The sequence below is a fragment of the Schistocerca serialis genome, chromosome 5 (genome assembly GCF_023864345.2).
Source record: "Schistocerca serialis cubense isolate TAMUIC-IGC-003099 chromosome 5, iqSchSeri2.2, whole genome shotgun sequence".
NCBI lineage: Eukaryota > Metazoa > Arthropoda > Insecta > Orthoptera > Acrididae > Schistocerca > Schistocerca serialis.
In genome coordinates, this window is record NC_064642.1 from 411,123,276 (window position 1) to 411,150,253 (window position 26,978).

Here is a 26,978-nt window from a genome sequence, read left to right on the forward strand (position 1 = left end):
TACTCCGCGTCCACTACCGGTACGACCAAGCGGCCAAACACTGAAAATACAGTGAGAGCAAGCTACTCGACTGGAACAGTCAATAATCAAGTTTCGAAACACTAAATTACGACATTGTTCATGCTGTGGCTAAACCACAGTAAATACAACTGTTTCTATTGAAACGCGTGTTATAATTACTATAAATAGACCAGACATAGGGCTGAGGTGTGCAGAAAGAAGCACAACTGGCAAAAAAATAAGACATTCAAGCATACGCCAGTGGTTAACGATAAAAAGTCAAGTAATGTTCATAACGAACATGTGCAAATTCAAAAATTTTCACGGAAGATGCGTCATGTGAATATTATCTCTTCTATCAATAACAAGTCGTTATCTGTAACTCTTCAGGTTAAAAATCAGTTTTCAAACTGACGCTGGGTCGTCAATTTCAATCGTTAACTTACAGGTGTACTGAAATTAGGACTGCCAAAATTAACAGACTTTCAAAGTTCACTCTTCAGTTACAGCAATCAGAAGATTACTGGGAAGGAGAAGCCTTCACAGATGGTACCTATAAGAATTTTATGAAACACGCTACATTCGTAGTTGTAAATTCAAATAAAGCAATTTACTAGGACTGGATCTCTTCAGTGCTTTGGGCTTCACCATTCACGAGGGAGCGAACAGAATTCAGACTGACATTCCGAAAGGAACGTTAAATCAGCTGTTGAAAAAATAGGATGACATTATTTCTGAAGCAACGAGCAGTATTAAAGTTTGTGGACCACACATTACACTCAAGCTAAATGCAGTGCCAAAGTTCTACAAAGCACACAGCCTTCTTTTTCCGTCACAGGAAAAAACAAAACAAAAAAGGTACTTGAACAGAATGAGGATCTCAAGGCCGTAACCAGTAAACTATGGGCGACACCGATCGTAGCTGTACAGAAACCGCACGGCTCAATAAGCAGCTACAGAGATTTCAACGTGGCGGTTAACGCTCAATCTATTATTGATTCATATACCACTCCCAGGCTGGAAGTACTGACGTCAGAATTAGCCGACAGTGTGTACTTTGCCAGACTGGACCTTAATGAGGCTTATTTGCAAATCCATTTGGACAAAGACACACAGAAATGTATAGTGACAAATATGCCATTTGGTCTATATCGTTACAGAAGGTTAAGTTTTAGAATAGCCAGCGCACCGAATTTGTTCCGGTGGTATTAAGAAAAATTAATTCGGAAAGCTCCAAAAGCAATGAATATCTATATGACACAATTGTCTCAGGAACAACTCCAGCAGAACTCTTACAGGATTTGGCGTCTGTTTTCAAAATTCTACAGGTGGCAAAGACACATGCATCTTCTTTCTATGCATATTTTTTGCACACGGCATCAGGCCAATGGTGCAACATACTGACGCCATTGAAAACCTTCTGGCTCCCAAGGACATCCAGTAGTTACGTGTCGTATTAGGTCAAATTAATTATAATACGGAAGTTTCTCCCTCGTGCAGAACTAACAGTGAACTAATGCACTCGTTATTACGTAAATGCACCAAACGGAATTGAAACATTTTTAACAAACAAAAACAGTTTTCACTGGACCCAAATGTTTCATGATATATGCTCTAACAAAATGCTCACAGTCGCTACAGATATATGAGACTATTCCACAGGCGTTCTTCTGTCCCATAGACATCATGGTTTTGAACGACCAGTTGCGTTTGTTTCAGAGACTGACAGTGTCACAAAGAAATAACAGCCGGATCGAGAAGGACGCGCTCGCCTTTATGCACTATGTGATCAAAAGTATCCGGACACCTGGCTGAAAATGGCTTACAAGTTCGTAGCGCCCTCCATCGGTAATGCTGGAATTCACTACGGTGTTGGCCCACCCTTAACCTTGATGACAGCTTCCACTCTCGCAGGCATACGTTCAATCAGGTGATTGAAGGTTTCTTGGGGAATGGCATCCCATTCTTCACCGAGTGCTACACTGAAGAGAGGTGTCGATGTCGGTCGGTGAGGCCTGGCAAGAAGTCGGGGTTCCAAAACATCCCAAAGGTGTTCTGTAGGATTCAAGTCACGACTCTGTGCCGGCCAGTGCATTACAGGGATGTTATTGTCGTAACAACTCCGCCACAGGCCGTGCATTATGAACAGGTTCTCGTTCGTGTTGAAAGATGCAATCGCCGTCCCCGAATTGCTCTTCAACAGTGTAAAGGAAGAAGATGCTTAAAACATCAATGTAGGCCTGTGCTGTGATAGTGCCAACCAAAACAAGGGGTACAAGCCCTCTCCATGAAAAACACGACCACATGATTACACCACCGCCTCCGATTTTACTGTTGGCAGTACACACGCTGGCAGATCAAGTTCACCGGGCATTCGCCATACCCACGCACTGCCATCGGATCGCCACATTGTGCACTGTGATTCGTCACTCCACATAACGTTTTTCCACTGTCCAATCGTCCAATGTTTACGCTCCTTACACCAAGCGAGGCGTCGTTTGGCATTTACCGGCGTGATGTGTGGCTATGAGCAGCCGCTCGACCATGAAGTCCAAGTTTTCTCACCTCCCGTCTAACTGTCCTAGTACTTGCAGTGGATTCTGATGCAGCTTGTAATACCTGTGTGATGGTCTGTGTAGATGTCTGCCTATTACACATCACGAAGCTCTTCAACTGTCTCTGTCAGTCAACAGACGAGGTGGGCCTATACGTTTTTGTGCTGTACGTGTCCCTTCACGTTTCCACTTCACTATCATATCGGAATCAATGGACCAAGGGATGTTAAGGTCTGTGGAAACATCGCGTACGGACATATGACACATGTGACACCCAATCACCTGACCACGTTCGAAGTCCCCGAGTTCCACGGAGCGCCCCATTATGCCCTCTCGCGATGTCTAATGACTATTGAGGTCGCTGATATGGAGTACCTGGCAGTACGTGGCTGCACAATGCACCTAATATGAAATACGTATGTTTTTGGGAGTTCCGGATACTTTTGATCACATAGTGTATTTGCAGTCAAGAAATGTCTCATTATATTTACGGACGTAAATTTACCCATCCCAAAGAGCAAAAACCTTTATCTTTGGGCCCAACAATAATATTCCTACACGGACAGCTCAACTTTAGCGGCGGTGCGCGCAACTTCTGCCGAATTACGACTGTGAAATTACATTCGGATCCACAGCGAAACCCGGGAATTTATATTTGCTTTCACTTCTGTCAACAGGGCAACATAAATTGTATGACTAATCAGCTGACGTTCGTTTTTCACAAAGTACTAGTAGTCAAGACACTATGGAAAATTTACTAGTAAACTCAAATTTAATTGCCGAACTTGTGCCTAAAGATCCTGTTTGGTCTAATATCAAACAGTATATTCAAGCGGAATGACCTAACGATGTGATGTTACTTAATCAAACAGAGATTGAATCTAACCGGAATATGAGGCATGCATTTGCAATGTATAAAGATCTCATTCATGTACATTCAGTATCAGACAAGACACGAGTGATTATTCCTGCAGTGCTTAAATCTAAGGTACCAGAGATGTTACATCAATTTACGTAATTGGGGCATAGCAGATAGCAGTTCTGATGTCTTCCTCTGTTACAGCCTCATAATATTACTTGGAATTTTTGAATTTTTGTAATGCAACTATGCCAGAACTTTGCCAGTCGTGCTCAGTACCACCTGTAGTGACGGCTAAAGTGAATTTCGGGTCATGGAATTCAACCAAGACACAGAAGCACATTATCTTGGATTGTATTTTAAAACATTCTTTCAGCGCTTTGTAGTGTAAATGCTCAGGAATCGTAAATCGTTCGTTTGCGGAGGATGCTAAGGCACAGGGCACTAGGTGTTTATGTCAGGAGCAGCTGCATGTCAATTGCGTTCTGAACTTTCCCCTTTTCCGCTTGTTCTCTCCCACCCTCATCGTCACTATAACATTGCGCTGCCGTGCACTCTTCAGAGTCTCATCTGTAACACATTAAAACACAGCGTCACTATACACTACATAAGGAATTTTAGCGGTAATATACACAGTCGCTCCGATTCGGCCGTTGAATTCCTCTTACAGAACTCGCAGTTAACGAAAGCATATTACTTTAACTATGTTTTTCTTACCGCTCATACGTATATTAACTGTTGATATTGATGAGTTGACGAAAGACTGAAACTGAAACAGGGGCTGGCCGAAGTGGCCGTGCGGTTAAAGGCGCTGCAGTCTGGAACCGCAAGACCGCTACGGTCGCAGGTTCGAATCCTGCCTCGGGCATGGATGTTTGTGATGTCCTTAGGTTAGTTAGGTTTAACTAGTTCTAAGTTCTAGGGGACTAATGACCTCAGCAGTTGAGTCCCATAGTGCTCAGAGCCATTTGAACCATTTTGAAACAGGGATAGAGGGAGGGGGGGTGGAAAAGGAGCAAGGCAGGGAGTTGGAGTTAGACATGCTGCAGGATGGCTTCACCAACGAATGTGCATTTAGTTACTGCATTCTAGACGGTCCGATGTGAGGAAGTGAAAAACAAGAGGATCTGAAACAGCGCCAAATCTAAAATATGAAGTCCAATACAATTTCTCGATCAGAGCAAACGTTTATACTTATGCCAAATACCATAGTCCTTTGAGGTTACAGGTGTTCCTATTTTTCCGCAGAACTAAAATGCAGCAGGCAGTGCAGCACGGGCTCTCAGCTATCGCGGTCGGAGTGCCTGAAACTTCCTCTGACGTCAGGGAAAACAGTTGCAAGTACGTGCGGTTTTCCCGCACTAGAGCTTGCAACATCCACTTCAGCAGGTAAAGTCTGTTCGACACGGAAGCTATATAACTGCAACGTAGCGTGTATCATTCTATGCCGTAACAAGTGTCCCATTATTTCCTCAATGAAAAAAAGTTGATTTGTTATTAGCTACCAAGTTTCTCTTATCAGAAATAAAACAATCAGTTGACATCATGACAGAAAATCACAATCAGCTATTTTCGAAATATTTAGAATCAAGCGCAGTTTGTTAGGACGATCACAAAAAATTAATATGAAGTGGCACGTACAACTGATTTCTTTTACAAAAAAGTTAACATAAACGAAAGGTGCACATTTTATACCTTCACGTAGCGGCATCATTTGAAAGAATGATGGTAATTTCAATGAATTTTTTTTTTTTTCATCATTTTTCCCAGAAATGAATAAGGCAGTTTATGTGAGAAAGGAAAGATGTGCGAGCGGTTACTGTGCTGTGAGGAGTTCCGATACGTTCGAGTTTACGTTCATTAATTGCAACAGACAACATGATGTTTATTGCTAGATGTTGAAGATGTAGGAAATCGCCACACATTTCTCTCATGAAAAATCTGCTTTTGAATCTTTATTTTTTTTGTTTTTTGTTCTGTATCAGACGTTAGTTTGACCATGCTCGTGAACTGTCTGTACGACTCTGCAACACAGTCTGTCCCCTTAACTGACTTTCAGCGAAATCCTGTTGTGCACCTCCGGTGGTATGGATGGTTCTCCAGAAAAACAGCCAACCTGTTGGACGAAACGTTTCAGCTGTGCCATTGATGATGGTCCAACATAGCTAGTCGCCCTGATTCCAAGTGGCAGTGCTCGGCAGGTTAAAAGTTTGACTGCCACCTCAGACGAGTTACCATTGCTGTTCGCATGGCTACTGCCACCAAATTAGGAACAGTGTTGCATCAACAGTGCCATCTAGGACCACTCCGGACAGTTTCTGGACGCTGGGCTACGAATCAGCGTGCCACTCTCAAGGCTTTCTCTCGCACTAAATCACCATTCACTTCATCTCCGATGACGTCGCGAAAAATATGACTGCATGGATAACTAGGATAATGTTCTCGTTAATATTCAGAGCATGTTATGCTTCGACGAAATTGATGGACGTTTGCGAACAGGATGTAGGGGAAGGGAAAGGTAAATAGCAAATTATGTCAGGCAGCGACAAACAAGACTACGTATGCACTTCATGGTGTTGTGAGCCAAAATCTACAACGATTGCTTCTTGAGCGAATCCATGCAGTGCAGGATACATGTACGACACCAACCAGCCAGTTCTGTAATCATTTCTCAAAAATTGCGATTAAAGGTGGTACATTAAGCTTTAGGCATTTTCTTATCTGCGTTACCAGCATCACCCCTTGATCAGTTCGTATAACAGCTATAATTAGCACGGGTCACTATCTACCAAAATAATAAACAAAACTTCTGTGATGGTCTCTAGGATGACTGCAGGTCTGCATTGTAGCTAGCGGATAATGCACAGGATATTGAAGATTTTCCATACATGCTGATACAGGAGCGTTTCGTTTGCAAAGCCCTAAGTAATTCCGTAGCATATTCCTCTAGTAGTTGAGTTGGCTGTGTGTCTTAAATAACGCATTCAAAGATAATAAGATTATATGAAAGTACATATACACAGACTAAGAGCGACAAACTATCTAAAATTAGTCCTCTATAATCACAACATTGAACACTGTCTCGTGATGATTTTGTAGAAATTGACTTCTATAGGTACCTGAAATGTGCCAGTTTTAAGAACTCCTATTCCGTACATCTGCATATTATATACATTCTGCAAGCTACTTTACTGTGCTTAGCGGAGGGTCCTTCGTGTTTCATTCGCGTATCGAACAATTAAAGAGAAGGAACAATTAAAGAGATGTCAAACGTCCTCATTGGCATTTTTTGCACTGGCAACACATTTTCAGTGCTATTGTGTTCCCGGCACTGTGGTGCATGTTCCTAGACTTGTTCCAAGAGCCAAATAAAGGAGTAAACGTTTCAAAGATTTCGTTACTAGAGGGCGCATGGCCTTTGCGCCAAGCATTGCTTCGCCGTTCGGAGTGGCCGCCTGTTTTAAGGCGTCTTGTCACGGAATGCGCAGCTACTGGCCGCCGGAGGTTCGCGTCCTCCCTCGATCATGGGTATGTGTGTTGTTCTTAGCATAAGTTAGCTTAAGTAGTGTGTAAGTCTAAGGGCCGATGACCTAAGCATTTTGGTCCCTTAGGAATACACACCCACCCAAGCATTGCTTCCCACTGAAGTTCCAAGTGTCAAGCATCAAGGTCTCTTCCATATATTTCATGCACAGTGTGAGATGGTTTGAAGAGATAACACACAAGGTTTTGATGAATGTGCACAGCTTTTTGAGCTGTGGCAGAGATTTTGCACTTACAGAGAAACGAAGAAAGGTTAGCAATGCCTTTGCTCCACAAGATTTACGCAAGATTGTTGAATCAGCTAAAATTATGAATCCATTCCACGTAAATGCAATGCATACAACTGATTTCTTTGATTTTAAAGATGCTACTCGAACATTGTTGTCAATGCAGGAACGTAGAATTTCCAAGTGCAGTTTGATCAAAGTGTCTTCTACATCTACATTTATACTCCGCAAGCCACCCAACGGTGTGTGCCGGAGGGCACTTTACGTGCCACTATCATTACCTCCCTTTCCTGTTCCAGTCGCGTATGGTTCGCGGGAAGAACGACTGCCGGAAAGCCTCCGTGCGCGCTCGAATCTCTCTAATTTTACATTCGTGATCTCCTCGGGAGGTATAAGTAGGGGTAAGCAATATATTCGATACCTCATCCAGAAGCGCACCCTCTCGAAACCTGGACAGCAAGCTACACCGCGATGCAGAGCGCCTCTCTTGCAGAGTCTTTTCTATTCCTTGGGCACTTATTTCGCTGTCAGCCATTTTTTCGTTTGTGCGAGGATTTAGAGAAGGAACTGCAGTGCAGTCTTCCTCTGTGAAACAGCTTTGGAAAAAGGTGTTTAGTATTTCAGCGTTACGCGTGTCATCCTCTGTTTCAATGCTATCATCATCCCGGAGTGTCTGGATATACTGTTTCGAGCCACTTACTGATTTACCGTAAGACCGGAACTTCCTAGGATTTTCTGTCAAGTCGGTACATAGAATTTTACTTTCGAATTCACTGAACGCTTCACGCGTAGCCCTCCTTACGCTAACTTTGACACCGTTTAGCTTCTGTTTGTCTGTGAGGTTTTGGCTGCGCTTAAACTTGCAGTGAAGCTCTCTTTGCTTTCGCAGTAGTTTTCTAACTTTGTTGTTGAACCACGGTGGGTTTTTTCCCGTCCCTCACAGTTTTACTCGGCACGTACCCCTTCTAAAACGCATTTTACGATTGCCTTGAACTTTTTCCATAAACACTGAACATTGTCAGTGTCGGAACAGAAATTTTCGTTTTGATCTGTTAGGTAGTCTGAAATCTGCCTTCTATTACTCTTGCTAAACAGATAAACCTTCCTCCCTTTTTTTATATTCCTATTAACTTCCATATTCAGGGATGCTGCAACGGCCTTATGATCACTGATTCCCTGTTCTGCACTTAAAGAGTCGAAAAGTTCGGGTCTGTTTGTTATCAGTAGGTCCAAGATGTTATCTCCACGAGTCGGTTCTCTGTTTGATTGCTCGAGGTAATTTTCGGATAGTTGCTACACTCATCCATCACAGAAAGCTATTAAATACTCTTACTCTGAAACAGAAGAATGGAAAAATGTCGATGTATTCAAAAGAAGAAAGATCATTTCTGATGTAGGCCACACCATGCTTCTTAAAAACCAGCTATGTTTATCAGAGGCAAAACAGGAAGACGTATTGACGATACTGCCAGTTCTTCCACTGAAGCAGAGGAAGTTTTACTGTAAAACTTCGCAATACCTGATCATAAGAAGGCTGCTGCTTAAGAGACAAGAGTCGATACTGAGAGATTTTTTTCCCTGAAATTAATTTTGTTATTCTTTGGTAAAAAATTTAAAAATATGTGAAATGGCTTTTGCTGACCTAAATTCTGCTAGTTAAAATATTACTCCTATATTTCCGCACGTTTATTATCACGAATAAAACTTACGCTAAGGACAACACACACACACCCATGCCAGAGATAGGACTCGAACGTCCGACGGGGGCAGCCGCACGCATCGTGTTAAGGCGCGAGCGACGCGCGGCTGCCCCGAGCGGCAGTATTAATGGAATCTTAGTGAAGAGGACAAATGATTGAAACAAAATATGTTCGCTAAAGCAGCGAAGAGTTACTATAGCCCATGTTAGTTGAATTTGTTTTGCAAAAATGAGGTTTGTACGTGAACTTTGTAAGGTGTCAGGCAAATCCAACACCTTCCATGAAAACCCTGACATGATAGCAAATCCGGCAGTATGTCACATAGCTCCGAATAAATCGTGACATTAAATTAACCAAAGTAATAAGATCAACGAGTGAGCAAATGGAATACCACAGACTAACACAAGAACGCCTAAATGCATGTCATACCTTCCCACTGTGAAACAGACGCAGTTCCGAGGGGAGAAACGAGAACAGAAGCCGAGAGCAGAGTCGTGTAAGCTACAAGGCCCTACGATAAGGGACAGCCACATCTTCCGCCGACCACCAAGACCACCCCCCAGCCTATGTTAAAAGATAGAGCCCTCCAGAAGAACAGTATAGATCTTACGATAACACTAAAAGGGCCACACCAGCTGCAAGTTTTAGCGTGAGACTATACGCGACTCTGTTACGTAGCAAACATTAAAAACATTGCCGCACCACGAAAAGTATAACGTTTCTCATTGGATACACAGAATTTTTGTAGGCGGAGCTTAAGGTTAACATTGAGACCCTGATTGGTCAGTTGAAAACACAGCCAGATACCTTTTTCTTAAAGCAACTTCGGGAAATTGTAGTAAGGAGAGGTTAGAGAGAGTTGCTACCAAGACGGCGAGGTGTGTGGAGCTGCGCCGCCCGCCGCCCCCTGACGCTAACCACCGACAAGGTCATGAACGCACGCGATGCCGCATAAGAGCGCATACGGCTTCACTCAGAACTGCAGAAGTCTCATCTGTTACATCCCCTTTTTGCGTAATAATAGTGTCGATCGCCAATTAAACTTCGTGGTATTCACATTTGCTACTGGAAGTTAAAATCTGAAGGCGATGGATTTTCTGTTATATAATTATTGAGAAGCCACATCAGCCACTGCAATTTACGACATGTTAAATAAATAATTAAAGATAATTGAGGGTCACTGTAGACCATTTTGATAGTTTTCTCTTTTATGAAACTTAACTTAAAACCTAGATTATAGATGTGATATGGCATAGGTCATCCTTCGATCCATTATAGAACTTGGTAACCCATTCAGGGAATATTCGTTCACATTTTTGTTGAACGCAGTTGGTTTTTATCATCCTGTATTAAAGTATTTCCTTTTATCAATAGCGCAATTTATAAACAATATTTTGTGAGTAGAATAAAAATTCCAACGGTAAACTTAACTGCTTTTTCGACGTTATTTTACCAGCTAACTAAAAATAGGAAAGCCTTGAATCCCTTCCACTAAATTTAGATAGTATTAAGATTCTTTTACAGGGAGTGCAGTGGAGCTGACGCTGAAATCATTAAGTATCTGATTATATCAACGCTAGTCTCACTGAACTCTTCTGAACTCTACATGTCATGTGTGGTCTGGCGTCTCCTTACCAGCAACAGGTCCCAGGTTCAAACTAGTCAATTCCCTAAAAAACACGCTCAGAGCGTCGTTGCGCGAAAGTGGTATGGAGACACGACTTAGAACAAACAGACACCACGCAGAATGTTAGAACTTTCCAAAAGTTGTGTGTTTGTAGGGCAAACGATTGGTTCATCATTTTTCAGTACGATAGGGTTTACAACAGAGAAAAAATTTATAGAATTTTGAAAACTTTTTGGAAATACTATGTCTGTCACTCAACTCACATAAGCGATGCATTAAATAAAGAAGAATATAAGGATAGTTTCCTTCTGTTGACCAATAAAGGAAAATCGAAAGTCGTGCTACCCAAGAATTACAAAGTGGCCCTGATCGAGAACATTTTTGTCATTAATCGTAGTGACTTACCTGTACGCAATATCAGATAGCCTTTATCCCGTGCGATTTTATCAGTTCTTTGGTCACTTTTATGTCGTAATGAGGGTGTGAACCTAGGCTACCAATTCCCTGCTATGAGGGCGAATATTTCCCTTATCGAGCGAAATGAACGAATCTGCCACTGTCCCATAGATGTCCGTTGCCTACATCTAAAATAAATACTGTTTTAAGTCCCTGCATGTTAATCAGAGCGGCTTTCTTTCCACTCATTTTGTGATAGAAAAATATTTCTCATTTATTCGTAAGCAGTGTAGACAGGCATGAGGATTGCAGCCCAAGATCCAAGGCACGTATATTGGCTGGTTCTTTCTTTATGCTAAAAATGACTTGGACAGTTGGAAGAGCCACATACACAAAGTGCTACGTCATGCAATGAATAAGATTCCACGATAAACTGTAAATAGCGTCATTACATTCAGATTTACCTGCTTCTCTTATCACAGCCTACACATTTTGAGGTAAATTTCCAGAACTGAACAATCATTTACACTTCACAGTCGCCGAGATACCAGATAACACACAAAAACCTCAAAGAGTGGTTCGCAAAAATTACAAAAATTGATAATAATTAGTTTCATCATCATCATTATCAATTATGTTTGATACATCTAATCGTTATTACATCTTTATATGTCGCAACGGCCCTCTCTATCCGCAGCTACCTGTGTTGTAGTTCTCAACTTGCATTTTCATTACGTGTAGGACGATATCGAATACACTCTGTAGCTTAACATTAGCGACGCTGTAGCAATTAACGTGATAATTTTTAAATTGGGAGGGAATTATGGCATGATTACAGAAAAGTGGAGCGTCCTTCCAATGGCCAGACGACAACAACTGTCCATGAACGGTGTACAGAACATGAAAGATACACCCGTCTGCGGCAACCGTCAAATTCGGCAGTAGCAGAGCACCGTATTTCTTTGGGACATTCAATGGAATACAATGGAACAAAAATTTTAGCTTCGGTTTCCGGATTTTGGGATTCTGTAATCAAAGAATCAGTGGAAATACGTCTTGCCGATAATCTTATAAATCGTAACAACGGCTTTCAGCTGGATAAAAATTGGAATCCTGTTATTAAAATTATACAATCACAGCGGAATCGACGGCGTCATTCGATACTCAATGACTAGATGATCTTTTACTTTCACTACGGAGGGTAGCACGTACAACTCGGCCATGCTGCGCATGTCAACACCTGACGCATGCGCTGTAGGATGCCAGTACATTTCGCATGCGCGAGATTCGACATAAATACTGCGACTGCACCTGGGCTCTTCAGTAGTTGTGTACTTACCTAATGATGGCCGGACGTCTCTGGGCCGAAATATCGTGGCAGAATGTCGACGGGATCCGGCTGCATACCCGGAAGTTATTAGAAGAAGAAATACGCCGGGAAAATTTCAGGAGTCACAACTATCGTACGCACTTTTTTTTATCCTCTGAATTACGTGTGCAAACATAGAACACTTTAATGTACTGTTACTTTGATTTTTGGCAAGCATCTACGCCACACATTGCGTATGTATGTATTAAACCGTGGACCTAGAAACAACGGAGAGGCTTCGTCCCTCCGTAGCACTCAGCAGTTCACAACCCCACAACAGGCCACAGCAGTCCACCCACCCCACCGCCACCACACGCAGAGCCAAGGGTAACTGAGCGGTTTGGTCCCCAGTGGACCTCCCCGCCAACGTCTCATACCAGACGAGCATAACCCCAAACGTTTGCGTGGTAGAATAATTATGGTGCAGGCGTACGTGGAAACGGTGTTTGCACAGCAATCGCCGACATAGTGTAACTGAGGCGGAATGAGGGGAACCAGCCAGCATTCGCCGAGGTAGATGGAAAACCACCTTAAAAACCACCCACAGACTTGCTGGTACACCCGACCTCGACACGAATCCGCGGGCCCCACTCCTTCCAGCGCGGGAAGCAGCGCGTTAGACCGCGCGGCTAGACGGGAAGGCACTTCTTGCGTGTTCTGAGGTCGTTCCATGTGGTGACACATCTAAACGTGCTGTCCAACAGGACCCAACTGACAATCTGTAGTCTGCTCTCCACGACGTTCATGCAAAATACTACAAATTTCTGACAGTCTTTTGCTGTTTGAGAGTTTCAGTTTCTACGCACGCTCTCCGTTCTTCTATCGGCGTCGTACCTTAGCTATCTGCAACTCCGTTTCATACAGTGATGACTACCTGTAGCTTTCACTAGATCGACAGGGACAGTATGTACTTTTTCCTCAAAGTGCTTGATAGCTATGCTGTAATTCTATCGTCTCAGTAGCATTGTTCCCAGTCTACAGATGACCGTCATGCTTGTATTCCTCACCGTTTGCATGTAACAACTTAAATTACTGTGGCACGGTATGCTGTTTTCCTGGTGCATAACCCCGCCCCTTTCTTGCAAGCAACAGTTTGCTTTGCGTAGGAGTTTAGATGTTGTTTGCTGTTGTGATCTTCAGTCCTGAGACTGGTTTGATGCAGCTCTCCATGCTACCCTATCCTGTGCAAGCTTCTTCATCTCCCAGTACTTACTGCAACCTACTGAATCTGCTTAGTGTATTCATCTCTTGGCCTCCCTCTACGATTTTTACCCTCCACGCTGCTCTCCAATGCTAAATTGGTGATCCCTTGATGCCTCAGAACATTTCCTACTAACCGGTCCCTTCTTTTTGTCAAGTCGCACCACAAACTCCTCTTCTCCCCAATTCTATTCAGTACTTAATCATTAGTTATGTGATCTACCCATCTAATCTTCAGCATTCTTCTGTAGCACCACATTTCGAAAGCTTCTATTCTCTTCTTGTCCAAACTATTTATTGTCCATGTTTCACTTTCATACATGGCTACACTCCATACAAATACTTTCGGAAACAACTTCCTAACACTTAAATCTATACTCGATGTTAACAAATTTCTCTTCTTCAGAAACGCTTTCCTTGCCATTGTCAGTCTACATTTTATATCCTCTCTATTTCGACCATCGTCAGTTATTTTACTCCCCAAATAGCAAAACTCGTTTACTACTTTAAGTGTCTCATTTTCTAATCTAATTCCCTCAGCATCACCCGACTTAATTCGACTACATTCCTTTATCCCCGTTTTGCTTTTGTTGATGTTCATCTTATATCTTCCTTTCAAGACACAGTCCACTCCGTTTAGCTGCTCTTCCAGGTCCTTTGCTGTCTCTGACAGAATTACAGTGTCATCGGCGAACCCCAAAGTTTTTATTCCTTCTCCATGGATTTTAATTCCTACTCCGAATTTTCCTTCTGTTTCCTTTACTGGTTGCTCAATATACAGATTGAATAACATCGGGGAGAGGCTACAACCCTGTCTCACTCCCTTCACAACCACTGCTTCCCTTTCATGTCCCTCGACTCTTATAACTGCCATTTGGTTTCTGTACAAATTGTAAATAGCCTTTCGCACCCTGTATTTTACCCCTGCCACCTTTGGAATTTGGAAGAGAGTATTCCAGTCAACATTGTCAAAAGCTTTCTCTATGTCTACAACGTAGGTTTGCCTTTCCTTAATCTTTCTTCTAAGATAAGTCGTAAGGTCAATATTGCCTCGCGTGTTCCAATATTTCTACGGAATCCAAACTGATCTTCCGCGAGGTCGGCTTCTGCTAGTTTTTCCATTCGTCTGTAAAGAATTCGTGTTAGTATTTTGCAGCTGTGACTTATTAAACTGATTGTTCGGTAATTTTCACATCTGTCACACCTGCTTTCTTTGGGATTGGAATTATTACATTCTTCTTGAAGTCTGTGGGTATTTCGCCTGTCTCATACATCTTGCTCACCAGATGGTAGAGTTTTGTCATGACTGGCTCTCCCAAGGCCATCAGTAGTTCTAATGGAATGTTGTCTACTCCCGGGGCCTTGTTTCGACTCAGGTCTTTCAGTGCTCTGTCAAACTCTTCACGCAGTATCATATCTCCCATTTCATCTTCATCTACATCCTCTTCCATTTCCATTGTTTTGTCCTCAAGTACATCGGCCTTGTGTAGACCTTCTATATACTCCTTCCACCTTTCTGCTTTCCCTTCTTTGCTTAGAACTGGGTTTCAGTCTGAGCTCTTGATATTCATACATGTGGTTCTCTTTTCTCCAAAGGTCTCTTTATTTTTCCTGTAGGCAGTATCTACCTTACCCCTCGTGAGATAAGCCTCTACCTCCTTACATTTGTGCTGTAGCCACCCCTGCTTAGCCATTTTGCACTTCCTGTCTATCTCATTTTTGAGACGTTTGTATTCTTTTTTGCCTGCTTCATTTACTGCATTTTTATATTTTCTCCTTTCATCAATTAAATTCGGTATCTCTTCTGTTATCCAAGGATTTCTACTAGCCCTCGTCTTTTTACCTACTTGATCCTCTGCTGCCTTGACTATTTCACCCCTCAAAGCTATCCATTCTTCTTCTACTGTATTTCTTTCCCCCATTCCTGTCAGTTGTTTCCTTACGCTCTCCCTGAAACTCTCTACAACCTCTGGTTCTTTCTGTTTATCCAGGTCCCATCTCCTTAAATTCCCACCTTTTTGCAGTTTCTTCAGTTTTAATCTACAGTTCATAACCAATAGATTGTGGCCAGAGTCCACATCTGCCCCTGGAAATGTCTTACAATTTAAAACCTGGTTCCTAAACCTCTATCTTACCATTATATAATCTATCTGAAACCTTTTAGTATCTTTAAGTATCTCCAGGTACCACAACAGCAAGGTCGTTTTGGTTAGCGTTACAAGGCCAGATCAGTCAATCATCCAGACTGTTGCCCCTGCAACTACTGAAAAGGCTGCTGTTTCTCTTCAGGAACCACACGTTTGTCTGGCCTCTCAACAGATACCCCTCCGTTGTGGTTGCACCTACGGTACGGCTATCTGTATCGTTGAGGCACGCAAACCTCCACACCAACGGCAAGGTCCATGGTTCATAGGGGGGCGTTTGCGTGTAACAACTCAAATTACTGTGGCACGGTATGCTGTTTTCCTGGTTCATACCCCGCCCCTTTCTAGCAAGCAACAGTTTGCTTTGCGTAGGAGTTTAGATAAAGTTATAACTTCGAAGGTGAGAAGCAGCTTGCTTTGGTCTGGAGACGCAGGCGTACTTACGGCGAGCGCGAGCGCAGTGATGTGTGCGGCGCACAGCAGGACCTGCACGAACACCAGCATGGAGAAGTAGCCGTCCTGGAGCCGCTGCTGGTAGCGCGCGAACAGCTCCTCCAGGTTCTTCACCCGGAACTGGTGCTGCAACACGAAGAACGCGACTCCGGTTACTTCCAATACAATGACTCATACCAGTGTTGCAGGTGTCTGTAGGACACCGAGCCGACTCTTGCCACACTAATTCTACTCAGTATTTGTTTCGGGTACGGGAAAGTTACTTGTGGCCATGCTGGCTACTTTTGGGAACTGTGACTCTGTGGAGTGATTATTTACTTGTATTTTCTGTTAACAGTCACTTTTATACAGTCAGTTTCACAAGAAAGTGGACGCCATGATTGTAAATTTACCGCCGCGCGGGATTAGCCGAACAGTCTGAAGCACTGCAATTTACGGACTGCGCGGCTGGTCCAGGCGGAGGTTCGAGTCCTACCTCGGGCGTGGGTGTGTGTGTTTGTCCTTAGGATAATTTAGGTTAAGTAGTGTGTAAGCTTAGGGACTGATGACCTTAGCAGTTAAGTCCCATAAGATTTCACACACATTTGAACTTCTTTTTTTTATTTTTATTTTAATGTAACGTCCGTATCGACGTATTGGTAGCGGTCTCGAATCTATAACCAATGCGTTTTTGTCGGTTGGGTTGCAGTTTAAAATAAGTGCAAAATATCTGAAGAGTCGCAAAGCATTGTTTCCTGTGAATCATGCAAAGGGACCAAAGCTTTCTCATGGAGCTGCTGCTAAAGTTATTAGAAAGTCAAAAACACTCGTTGCTAAATGGGCCAAACGATATTTAGAGGTTGGAAACGTGGATGATGGTTCAAATGGCTCAGAGCACTATGGGACTTAACTTCTGAGGTCATCAGTCCCCTAGAACTTAGAACTACTGAAACCTAACTAACCTAAGGATTTTTCTGACGTTTCGCCTCCACGAGTGGCTGGCAAAACGTCAGAAAAATCATTAGATGAGCGTCGGCCGAAGAACCCGAGACAGAGGCCAATAGGCAGTTTGTCAACAAGTGGCCACGAAAGCCATAACAATTTTGTAATCTAAGGACATCACACACATCCTTGCCCGAGGCAGGATTCGAACCTGCGACCGTAGCAGTCGCGCGGTTCCGGACTGAAACGCCTAGAACCGCTCGGCCATCGCGGCCGGCAAACGTGGATGATTTTCCGGAGAGAAGGCTAAGGTGCCAAATTGTAATCGATAATGGCGGCGACTGGATTAACTATTAGGTATATGTGGAATTAGTAATAACATTTATTTTCATGTAAACATACACTGATGCGCCAAAGAAACTGGTGTAGGCATGCTTATTCAAATACAGAGATACGTAAACAGGCAAAATACGGAGCTTCGGACGGCAACGCCTACATAAGACAACAAGTGTCTGGCGCAGTTGCTAGATCGGTTACTGCTACTACAATCGCAGGTTATCAAAATTTAAGTGAATTTGAACGTGCTGTTATAGTCGGCGCGCGAGCGGTAGGACACAGCATCTCCGAGGTAGCGATGAAGTGGGGATTTTCCCGTACGACCATTTCATGTGTGTACTATGAATGTCAGGTATCCAGTAAAACATCAAATCTCCGACATCGCTGCCGCCGGAAAAAGATCCCGCCAGAACGAGACTAAGGACGACTGAAGAGAATCGTTCAACGTGACAGAAGTGCAACCTTTCCGCAAATTGCTGCAGATTTGAATGCTGGGCCCTCAACATGTGTCAACGTGCGAAGCATTCAACGAAACATCATCGATATGGGCTTTCGGAGCAGAAGGTCCACTCGTGTTACTATTGATGACTGCATGACAGAAAGCTTTACGCCTGTCCTCGACCCAACACATACATAGGTCTGTTGATGACTGGAAACATGTTGCCTGATCTCGTTTCAAATTGTATTGAGCGGATGGACGTGTGCGGCTGTAGAGACAACCTCATAAATCCATAGATCCTACATGTCAGCAAGGGACTGTTCGAGCTGGTGGAGTCTCTGTAACGGTGTGGAGCGTGTGCAGCTGGAGTGTTATGGGACGCTTGATACGTTTAGATACGACTCTGACAGGTGACACGTACGTAAAAATTCTGTCCGATGACCTGCATCCATTCGTGTCCATTGTGCGTTCCGACGGACTTGGGCAATTCCAGTAGGACAATGCGACACCCCACACGTCCAGAATTGCTACAGAGCGGCTTCAGGAACACTCTTCTGAGTCTAAACACTTCCGCTGGTCTCCGAACTCACCAGACATGAACATTATTGATCATATCTGGGATGCCTTCAACGTGTTGTTCTGAAGAGATCTCCACCCCCTGCAGGATTCACCGTGTCAGTTACCTCCCTCATTACTTCAGACATTAGTTGAGTCCATGCCACGGGGTGTTGTTGCATTTCTGCGTGCTCGCGGTGGTCCTACACAATATTTGGCAGGTGTACCAGTTCCTTTGCCTCTTCAGTGTTTATGTAATTGTGTCTTTCATTTCACACACATAACGGCGATCACTTTTTTGTGGAGCTGAATGTACTTTTTATGTTTAATTTAACGTAACGCAACACCGTTCGAGAGTGTTCTGCACATTTTCTACTTAAAAAGAAATTGTCTTAAAGAATATTAATGTAGAACTTTTATTTACTGTCTGCTGCTGGAGGGTCTGTTGAGGTTTTTGGAAGGATGGAGGGCAATGGTTGGCCAACAATTGATATCCAGTGACGTCTTCTGCTTGTGTGGAGCAGTGTCTCAGTGTTTATTATGACTGATGCCACAGATTGTATGGGATGCAGGTAGTTTTGCATCAGTTATTATATTGCGGAAATCGAGTGGTACTCATATATATGTATATATGACAGTTGTTTGGCGTCCCAAAGTTTCATTTTTCACCCATGGTACACTGACTGACCTGTTGTATAACATTACACTTTGTACTACTTACTTTGTCATTATTTCTTGACATTGTTTGCTGCGTAATTTTTTTCTACGTACATGTGAACACTATACGCTTAATACCATACGGCGGCCTTGTAGCGTTGATGAGAATCGATTATTGCATTTACAGCGCTATCACGAAATTGACAGTCTGGTAGTCGTTCTTTTACAATGGCGCATCTTAAATCTGTTGCATTAGAACTGGCTTAAGACTACTGAATTCTGAGTTTTTGAAATCGGTTATCTCACTAAGAATATTATCTCCAGCCGCGTGGTGTGAGGCGCCATGTCACGGTCCATGTGGCTCCCCCCGTCGGACGTTCCAGTCCCCCTTGGCCATGGATATAAGTTAGTTGAAGTTAGATTAAGTAGTGTGTAGGCTTAGGGACCGATGACCTCAGCAGTTTTGTCCCATAAGACCTTACCACAAATTTCCAAACAAAAATATTATCTCCATACATTGTATTATGAATGAAAATTTCCATTTCTTCCATGATATTCATTATTTTGCTTTTTCCGATTTTGCACAAAGCGAACAGTAAACAAAAAGATCTGTATTACTCCAGCTTAAGACAATTTGTTTTTAGGTAATAACTTTCTGTATGGTTAAACTTCTGAAGAGGGTAGAAAATGCTCGAAACGCATTACGTTACATTAAATTAAACGTAAAACAGAAAAGTGACCAGTAACAGAAAATAAAATTAAAACGTTATTGTGTTTGGTGAAAACAAAAGTAGGCGGACTACAAGAGATGTTTGCATAGTCTCAAAATGTAGTACAGTCTGTGAAATACGTAACTGAGTGAATGAGTATGCCCATTATTGGAGGTAGTGGAAATGTGCTACATTCGCCAGTATTCTCTTGGCGAGATTCTAATGACTATGGTTTGCCACTGCCTTTCATTTTCCTCTGGCCTGTCGATGCTGTATCAGATGTATAAATGTATCGTGTGACGACTGTTGAGTATCGTTATATTGTGTTTAGATCTTAAATGAGGATAGAAATTAATGAAAGCGAGAAGTAGAAAAAGCAGATGTCTGTACACAGGCTACTGTCTCGAGCAGTGTCAAGTTTAATGTCTCTGTCCGGTGAACGGATCACGGCCATGTGTCACAAGGCTGTGCGAGATTTTTCTAAAAGCCTATTGTCATGGTTAAAAAATCTATCATTTTGTTTCTATTCTGGTTTAAAATCTATTGACAATCGCATTTGGGTATGTACAATCTTGTATTTCTTGATACAGTTTAACATAAATAAAAAAATAAAAAACAAGAACAACAATACAACTATAAATTTTCTTGCTAGCAGTCAACAACTGTAGGCTGTTCATGTGAGTGCTGCAGGTGTGTCTATTAACTCTGATTAAATAAGGACAGATAAGAAATATTGTATATATACACTATGCGATCAAAAGCATCTGGACAGCTGGCTTTACATGACTTTCAAGTTCGTGGCGCCGTCCATCGATAATGCTGGAATTCAATATAGTGTTGGACCACCTTTAGACTTAATGGCAGCTTCCACTCTCACAGGCATACGTTCAGTCAGGTGCTGGAAGGTTTCTTGGGGAATGGCAGCCCATTCTTCATGGAGTGCTGCACTGAGGAGAGGTATCGATGTCGGTCGGTGAGGCCTGGCACGAAGTCGACGTTCCAAAACATCCCGAAGGTATTCTATAGGAGTCAGGTCAGGACTCTATGCAGGCCAGTCCATTACAGGGATGTTATTGTCGTGTAACCACTCCGCTACAGGGCGTACATTATGAACAGGTGGTCGATAGTGTTGAAAGATGCAACCGCCATCCCCGGATTGCTCTTCAACAGCGGGAAACAAGAAGCTGCTTAAAACATCAATGTAGGCCTGTGCTGTGATAGTGCCACGCAAAACAACTGAAGTGTTGGCAGAAGAGCCAACACTGTGTTGCTAGAGGAGGCCGAAATGCACGCGTTTAATTACACGCTGACTGGCGCGAGGTCTGGAACGGTTAAGGGAATTAATAGTAGCAAAGAAAGTACGTAGTTGATATAATACTTAACTTTAATCCACAATTGGTGTACATCGCTCTTGACGGTACATGTTATAATCTTAATATCAAATGCTATGGCGTCTTGCTAGGTCGTAGCAAATGACGTAGCTGAAGGCTATGCTAACTATCGTCTCGGCAAATGAGAGCGTAGTTGTCAGTGATCCATCTCTGGCTAAGTCGGCTGTACAACTGGGGCGAGTGCTAGGAAGTCTCTCTAGACCTGCCGTGTGGCGGCGCTCGGTCTGCAATCACTGACAGTGGCGACACGCGGGTCCGGCGTATACTAATGGACCGCGGCCGATTTAAAGGATACCACCTAGCAAGTGTGGTGTCTGGCGGTGACACCACAGCAACAATGGGTGCAAGCCCCCACCATGAAATACACGACCACACCATAACACCACCGCCTCTGAATTTTACCGTTGGCAGTACACACGCCGGCAGATGACGTTCAGCGGGTATTCGCGATACCCACACCCTGCCATCGTATCGTCACATTGTGTACCGTGATTCGTCACTCCACACAACGTTCTTCCACTGTTCAATCATCAAATGTTTACGCTCCTTACACCAAGCGAGGCGTCGTTTGGCATTTTCCGGGGTGGAGCATGGCTTATGGGCAGCCACTCGGCCACGAAATCCAAGTTTTCTCACCTCCCGCCTAACTGTCATAGTACTTGCAGAGGATCCTGATGCAGTTTGGAATTCCTGTGTGATGATCTGTATAGATGTCTGCCTTTTACACATTACGAACCTCTTCAACTGTCGTCGGTCTCTCTCAGTCAACAGAGGAGGTCGGCCTATATGCTTTTGTGCTGCACGTGTCCCTTCACGTTTCCACCTCACTATCGCACCGGAAACAGTGGACCTAGGGATGTTTAAGAGTGTGTAAATCTCGCGTACAGACGTATGACACAAGTGACACCCCATCACCTGACCACGTTCGAAGTCCGCGAATTCCGCAGAGCGCACCATTCTGTTCTCTCACTATGTATAATGACTACTGAGGTCGCTGATCTGGAGTACCTGGCAGTATGTGGCAGCAGAAGGCCCCTAATACGAAAAACGTATGTTTTTGGGGGTGTCCGGATACTTTTGATCACATAGTACACACACACCCACACACACTATATATATATATATATATATATATATATATATATATATATATATATATATAAAACTTTTTACACGATTTTATATTAGTTCTTATATTGTCAGTCTCTATCTATCTACTGCTACTATTACTCACTGTGCACATTTGGACACACACAAATTTGTGTTTGTTAATTATAATTACAAACGTAAAACAACACAATAACATTTTCTGATACAGTTAACCCTGATTTTCCTACTGGCAGTTATCTCCAGCATGGCTGTCGACTGCAGCAGCGTAACGCATAAACGTAATCGCTCTCCGGATTCTACTTCCGACACGTTTAGTGAGTTGTTACATAGTCCCACGTCCCTGGGTTAAGGCTTTGGGTCCAAATATTTAATTTCGCCTTTCCTTACTACTACTGTCAAATATCGCAGAGAGATCGTAACTTGCCAGAGGACATTGAAGATTGAGGATAGGCCATTAATCAGGAGATCCATGCAACCAACCCTCCTCGCCTTGCCGTTTGTGCACTGCTTTTGCAAATTTCTTGTACCACCAGAATTCGAACACGCTGTCTTTGGATAAAGCGCAACTGCATCAGCCTTCGTAAGAGACCTTGGTCATGGAAGCGAACACTTAAACTCGTAGTGTTAAATAAAAACATAAAAGTCTGTAACTCTTTACGATTTAATTAGATCCTTCTTTATCACTAGGCCAACTGCAATGATGATTAAATATTAAATGGCGCAACGTATCGAATTTTTTCTTAACACTTGTTTCTCAACACAACCTAGCCTGCAACATCCTTTCAAGCTGTTCAGACTGTCTCTGACCGCCTTGTATAAGCTACGTAAAGAAAAAGAAACAACGAAAATCTAATCACGTTTTGAGTTCTACATCTACATCTACATACATACTCCGCAATCCACCATACGGTGCGTGGCGGAGGGTACCTCGTACCACAACTAGCATCTTCTCTCCCTGTTCCGCTCCCAAACAGAACGAGGGAAAAAATGACTGCCTATATGCCTCTGTACGAGCCCTAATCTCTCTTATGTTATCTTTGGGGTCTTTGCGCGAAATATAAGGTGGCGGCAGTAAAATTGTACTGCAGTTAGCCTCAAATGCTGCTTCTCTAAATTTCCTCAGTAGCGATTCACGAAAAGGACGCCTCCTTTCCTCTAGAGACTCCCACCCGAGTTCCTGAGGCATTTCCGTAACACTCGCGTGATGATCAAACCTACCAGTAACAAACCTAGCAGCCCGCCTCTGAATTGCTTCTATGTCCTCCCTCAATCCGACCTGATAGGGATCCCAAATGCTCGAACAGTACTCAAGAGTAGGTCGTCTTAGTGTTTTATAAGTGGTCTCCTTTACAAATGAACCATATCTTCCCAAAATTCTACCAATGAACCGAAGACGACTATCTGCCTTCCCCACAACTGCCATTACATGCTTGCCCCACTTCATATCGCTCTGCAATGTTACGCCCAAATATTTAATCGACGTGACTGTGTCAAGCGCTTCACTACTAATGGATTATTCAAACATTACAGGATTCATTTTCCTATTCATCTGCATAAATTTACATTTATCTATATTTAGAGTTAGCTGCCGTTCTTTACACCAATCACAAATCCTGTCCAAGTCATCTTGTATCCCCCAAGAGTCACTCAACGACGACACCTTCCCGTACACCACAGCATCATCAGCAAACAGCCGCACATTCCTAGCCACCCTATCCAAGAGATCATTTATCTAGATAGAAAACAACAGCGGACCTACCACACTTCCCTGGGGTACTCCAGATGATACCCTCACCTCCGATGAACACTCACCATCGAGGACAACGTACTGGGTTCTATTCTACATCTACATCTACATTTATACTCCGCAAGCCACCCAACGGTGTGTGGCGGAGGGCACTTTACGTGCCACTGTCATTACCTCCCTTTCCTGTTCCAGTCGCGTATGGTTCGCGGGAAGAACGACTGTCTGAAAGCCTCCGTGCGCGCTCTAATCTCTCTAATTTTACATTCGTGATCTCCTCGGGAGGTATAAGTAGGGGGAAGCAATATATTCGATACCTCATCCAGAAACGCACCCTCTCGAAACCTGGCGAGCAAGCTACACCGCGATGCAGAGCGCCTCTCTTGCAGAGTCTGCCACTTGAGTTTGTTAAACATCTCCGTAACGCTATCACGGTTACCAAATAACCCTGTGACGAAACGCGCCGCTCTTCTTTGGAACTTCTCTATCTCCTCCGTCAGACCGATCTGGTACGGATCCCACACTGATGAGCAATACTCAAGTATAGGTCGAACGAGTGTTTTGTAAGCCACCTCCTTTGTTGATGGACTACATTTTCTAAGCACTCTCCCAATGAATCTCAACCTGGTACCCGCCTTACCAAAAATTAATCTTATATGATCATTCCACTTCAAATCGTTCCGCACGCATACTCCCAGATATTTTACAGAAGTAACTGCTACCAGTGTTTGTTCCGCTATCGTATAATCATACAATAAAGGATCCTTCTTTCTATGTATTCGCAATACATTACATTTGTCTATGTTAAGGGTCAGTTGCCACTCCCTGCACCAAGTGCCTATCCGCTGCAGATCTTCCTGCATTTCGCTACAATTTTCTAATGCTGCAACTTCTCTGTATACTACAGCATCATCCGCGAAAAGCCGCATGGAACTTCCGACACTATCTACTAGGTCATTTATATATATTGTGAAAAGCAATGGTCCCATAACACTCCCCTGTGGCACACCAGAGGTTACTTTAACGTCTGTAGACGTCTCTCCATTGATAACAACATGCTGTGTTCTGTTTGCTAAAAACTCTTCAATCCAGCCACACAGCTGGTCTGATATTCCGTAGGCTCTTACTTTGTTTATCAGGCGACAGTGCGGAACTGTATCGAACGCCTTCCGGAAGTCAAGGAAAATGGCATCTACCTGGGAGCCTGTATCTAATATTTTCTGGGTCTCATGAACAAATAAAGCGAGTTGGGTCTCACACGATCGCTGTTTCCGGAATCCATGTTGATTCCTACATAGTGGATTCTGGGTTTCCAAAAACGACATGATACTCGAGCAAAAAACATGTTCTAAAATTCTACAACAGATCGACGTCAGAGATATAGGTCTATAGTTTTGCGCATCTGCTCGACGACCCTTCTTGAAGACTGGGACTACCTGTGCTCTTTTCCAATCATTTTGAACCTTCCGTTCCTCTAGAGATGTGCGGTACACGGCTGTTAGAAGGGGGGCAAGTTCTTTCGCGTACTCTGTGTAGAATCGAATTGGTATCCCGTCAGGTCCAGTGGACTTTCCTCTATTGAGTGATTCCAGTTGCTTTTCTATTCCTTGGACACTTATTTCGATGTCAGCCATTTTTTCGTTTGTGCGAGGATTTAGAGAAGGAACTGCAGTGCGGTCTTCCTCTGTGAAACAGCTTTGGAAAAAGGTGTTTAGTATTTCAGCTTTGCGCGTGTCATCCTCTGTTTCAATGCCATCATCATCCCGTAGTGTCTGGATATGCAGTTTCGAGCCACTTACTGATTTAACGTAAGACCAGAACTTCCTAGGATTTTCTGCCAAGTCGGTACATAGAATTTTACTTTCGAATTCACTGAACGCTTCACGCATAGCCCTCCTTACGCTAACTTTGACATCGTTTAGCTTCTGTTTGTCTGAGAGGTTTTGGCTGCGTTTAAACTTGGAGTGGAGCTCTCTTTGCTTTCGCAGTAGTTTCCTAACTTTGTTGTTGTACCACGGTGGGTTTTTCCCGTCCCTCACAGTTTTACTCTGCACGTACCTGTCTAAAACGCATTTTACGATTGCCTTGAACTTTTTCCATAAACACTCAACATTGTCAGTGTCGGGACAGAAATTTTCGTTTTGATCTGTTAGGTAGTCTGAAATCTGCCTTCTATTACTCTTGCTAACCAGATAAACCTTCCTCCCTTTCTTTATATTCCTATTTACTTCCATATTCGGGGATGCTGCAACGGCCTTATGATCACTAATTCCCTGATCTGAGCTTACAGAGTGGAAAAGTTCGGGTCTGTTATCAGTAGGTCCAAGATGTTATCTCCACGAGTCGGTTCTCTGTTTAATTGCTCGAGGTAATTTTCGGATGTGCACTCAGTATAATGTCACTCGATGCTCTGTCCCTACCACCCGTCCTAAACATCTGAGTGTCCCAGTCTATATCTGGTAAATTGAAATCTCCACCTAAGACTATAACATGCTGAGAAAATGTATGTGATATTTATTCCAAATTTTCTCTCAGTTGTTCTGCCACTAATGCTGCTGAGTCGGGAGGTCGGTAAAAGGAGCCAATTATTAACCTAGTTCGGTTGTTGAGTGTAACCTCCACCCATAATAATTCACAGGAACTATCCACTTCTACTTCAAATGGTTCAAATGGCTCTGAGCACTATGGGACTCAACTGCTGAGGTCATTAGTCCCCTAGAACTTAGAACTAGTTAAACCTAACTAACCTAAGGACATCACAAACATCCATGCCCAAGGCAGGATTCGAACCTGCGACCGTAGCGGTCTTGCGGTTCCAGACTGCAGCGCCTTTAACCGCACGGCCACTTCGGCCGGCTACTTCTACTTCACTACAGGATAAACTACTACTAACAGCGACGAACACTCCACCACCGGTTGCATGCAATCTATCCTTTCTAAACACCGTTTGTACCTTTGTAAAAATTTCGGCAGAATTTATCTCTGGCTTAAGCCAGCTTTCTGTACCTATAACGATTTCAGCTTCGGTGCTTTCTATCAGCG

General features: G+C 43.3%; 1 protein-coding gene across 1 annotated transcript in view; it reads right to left on the reverse strand.

The window, feature by feature from the left end:
* The window catches only part of LOC126481973 (adenylate cyclase type 2-like), a 515,598-nt gene that overhangs the window by 177,949 nt on the left and 310,671 nt on the right, over positions 1 to 26,978 (reverse strand). The window contains exon 3 of the mRNA XM_050105938.1: positions 16,065 to 16,199. Within this exon, the coding sequence (XP_049961895.1) occupies positions 16,065 to 16,199 (135 nt within the window). The remainder of the gene's footprint in view (positions 1 to 16,064; positions 16,200 to 26,978) is intronic.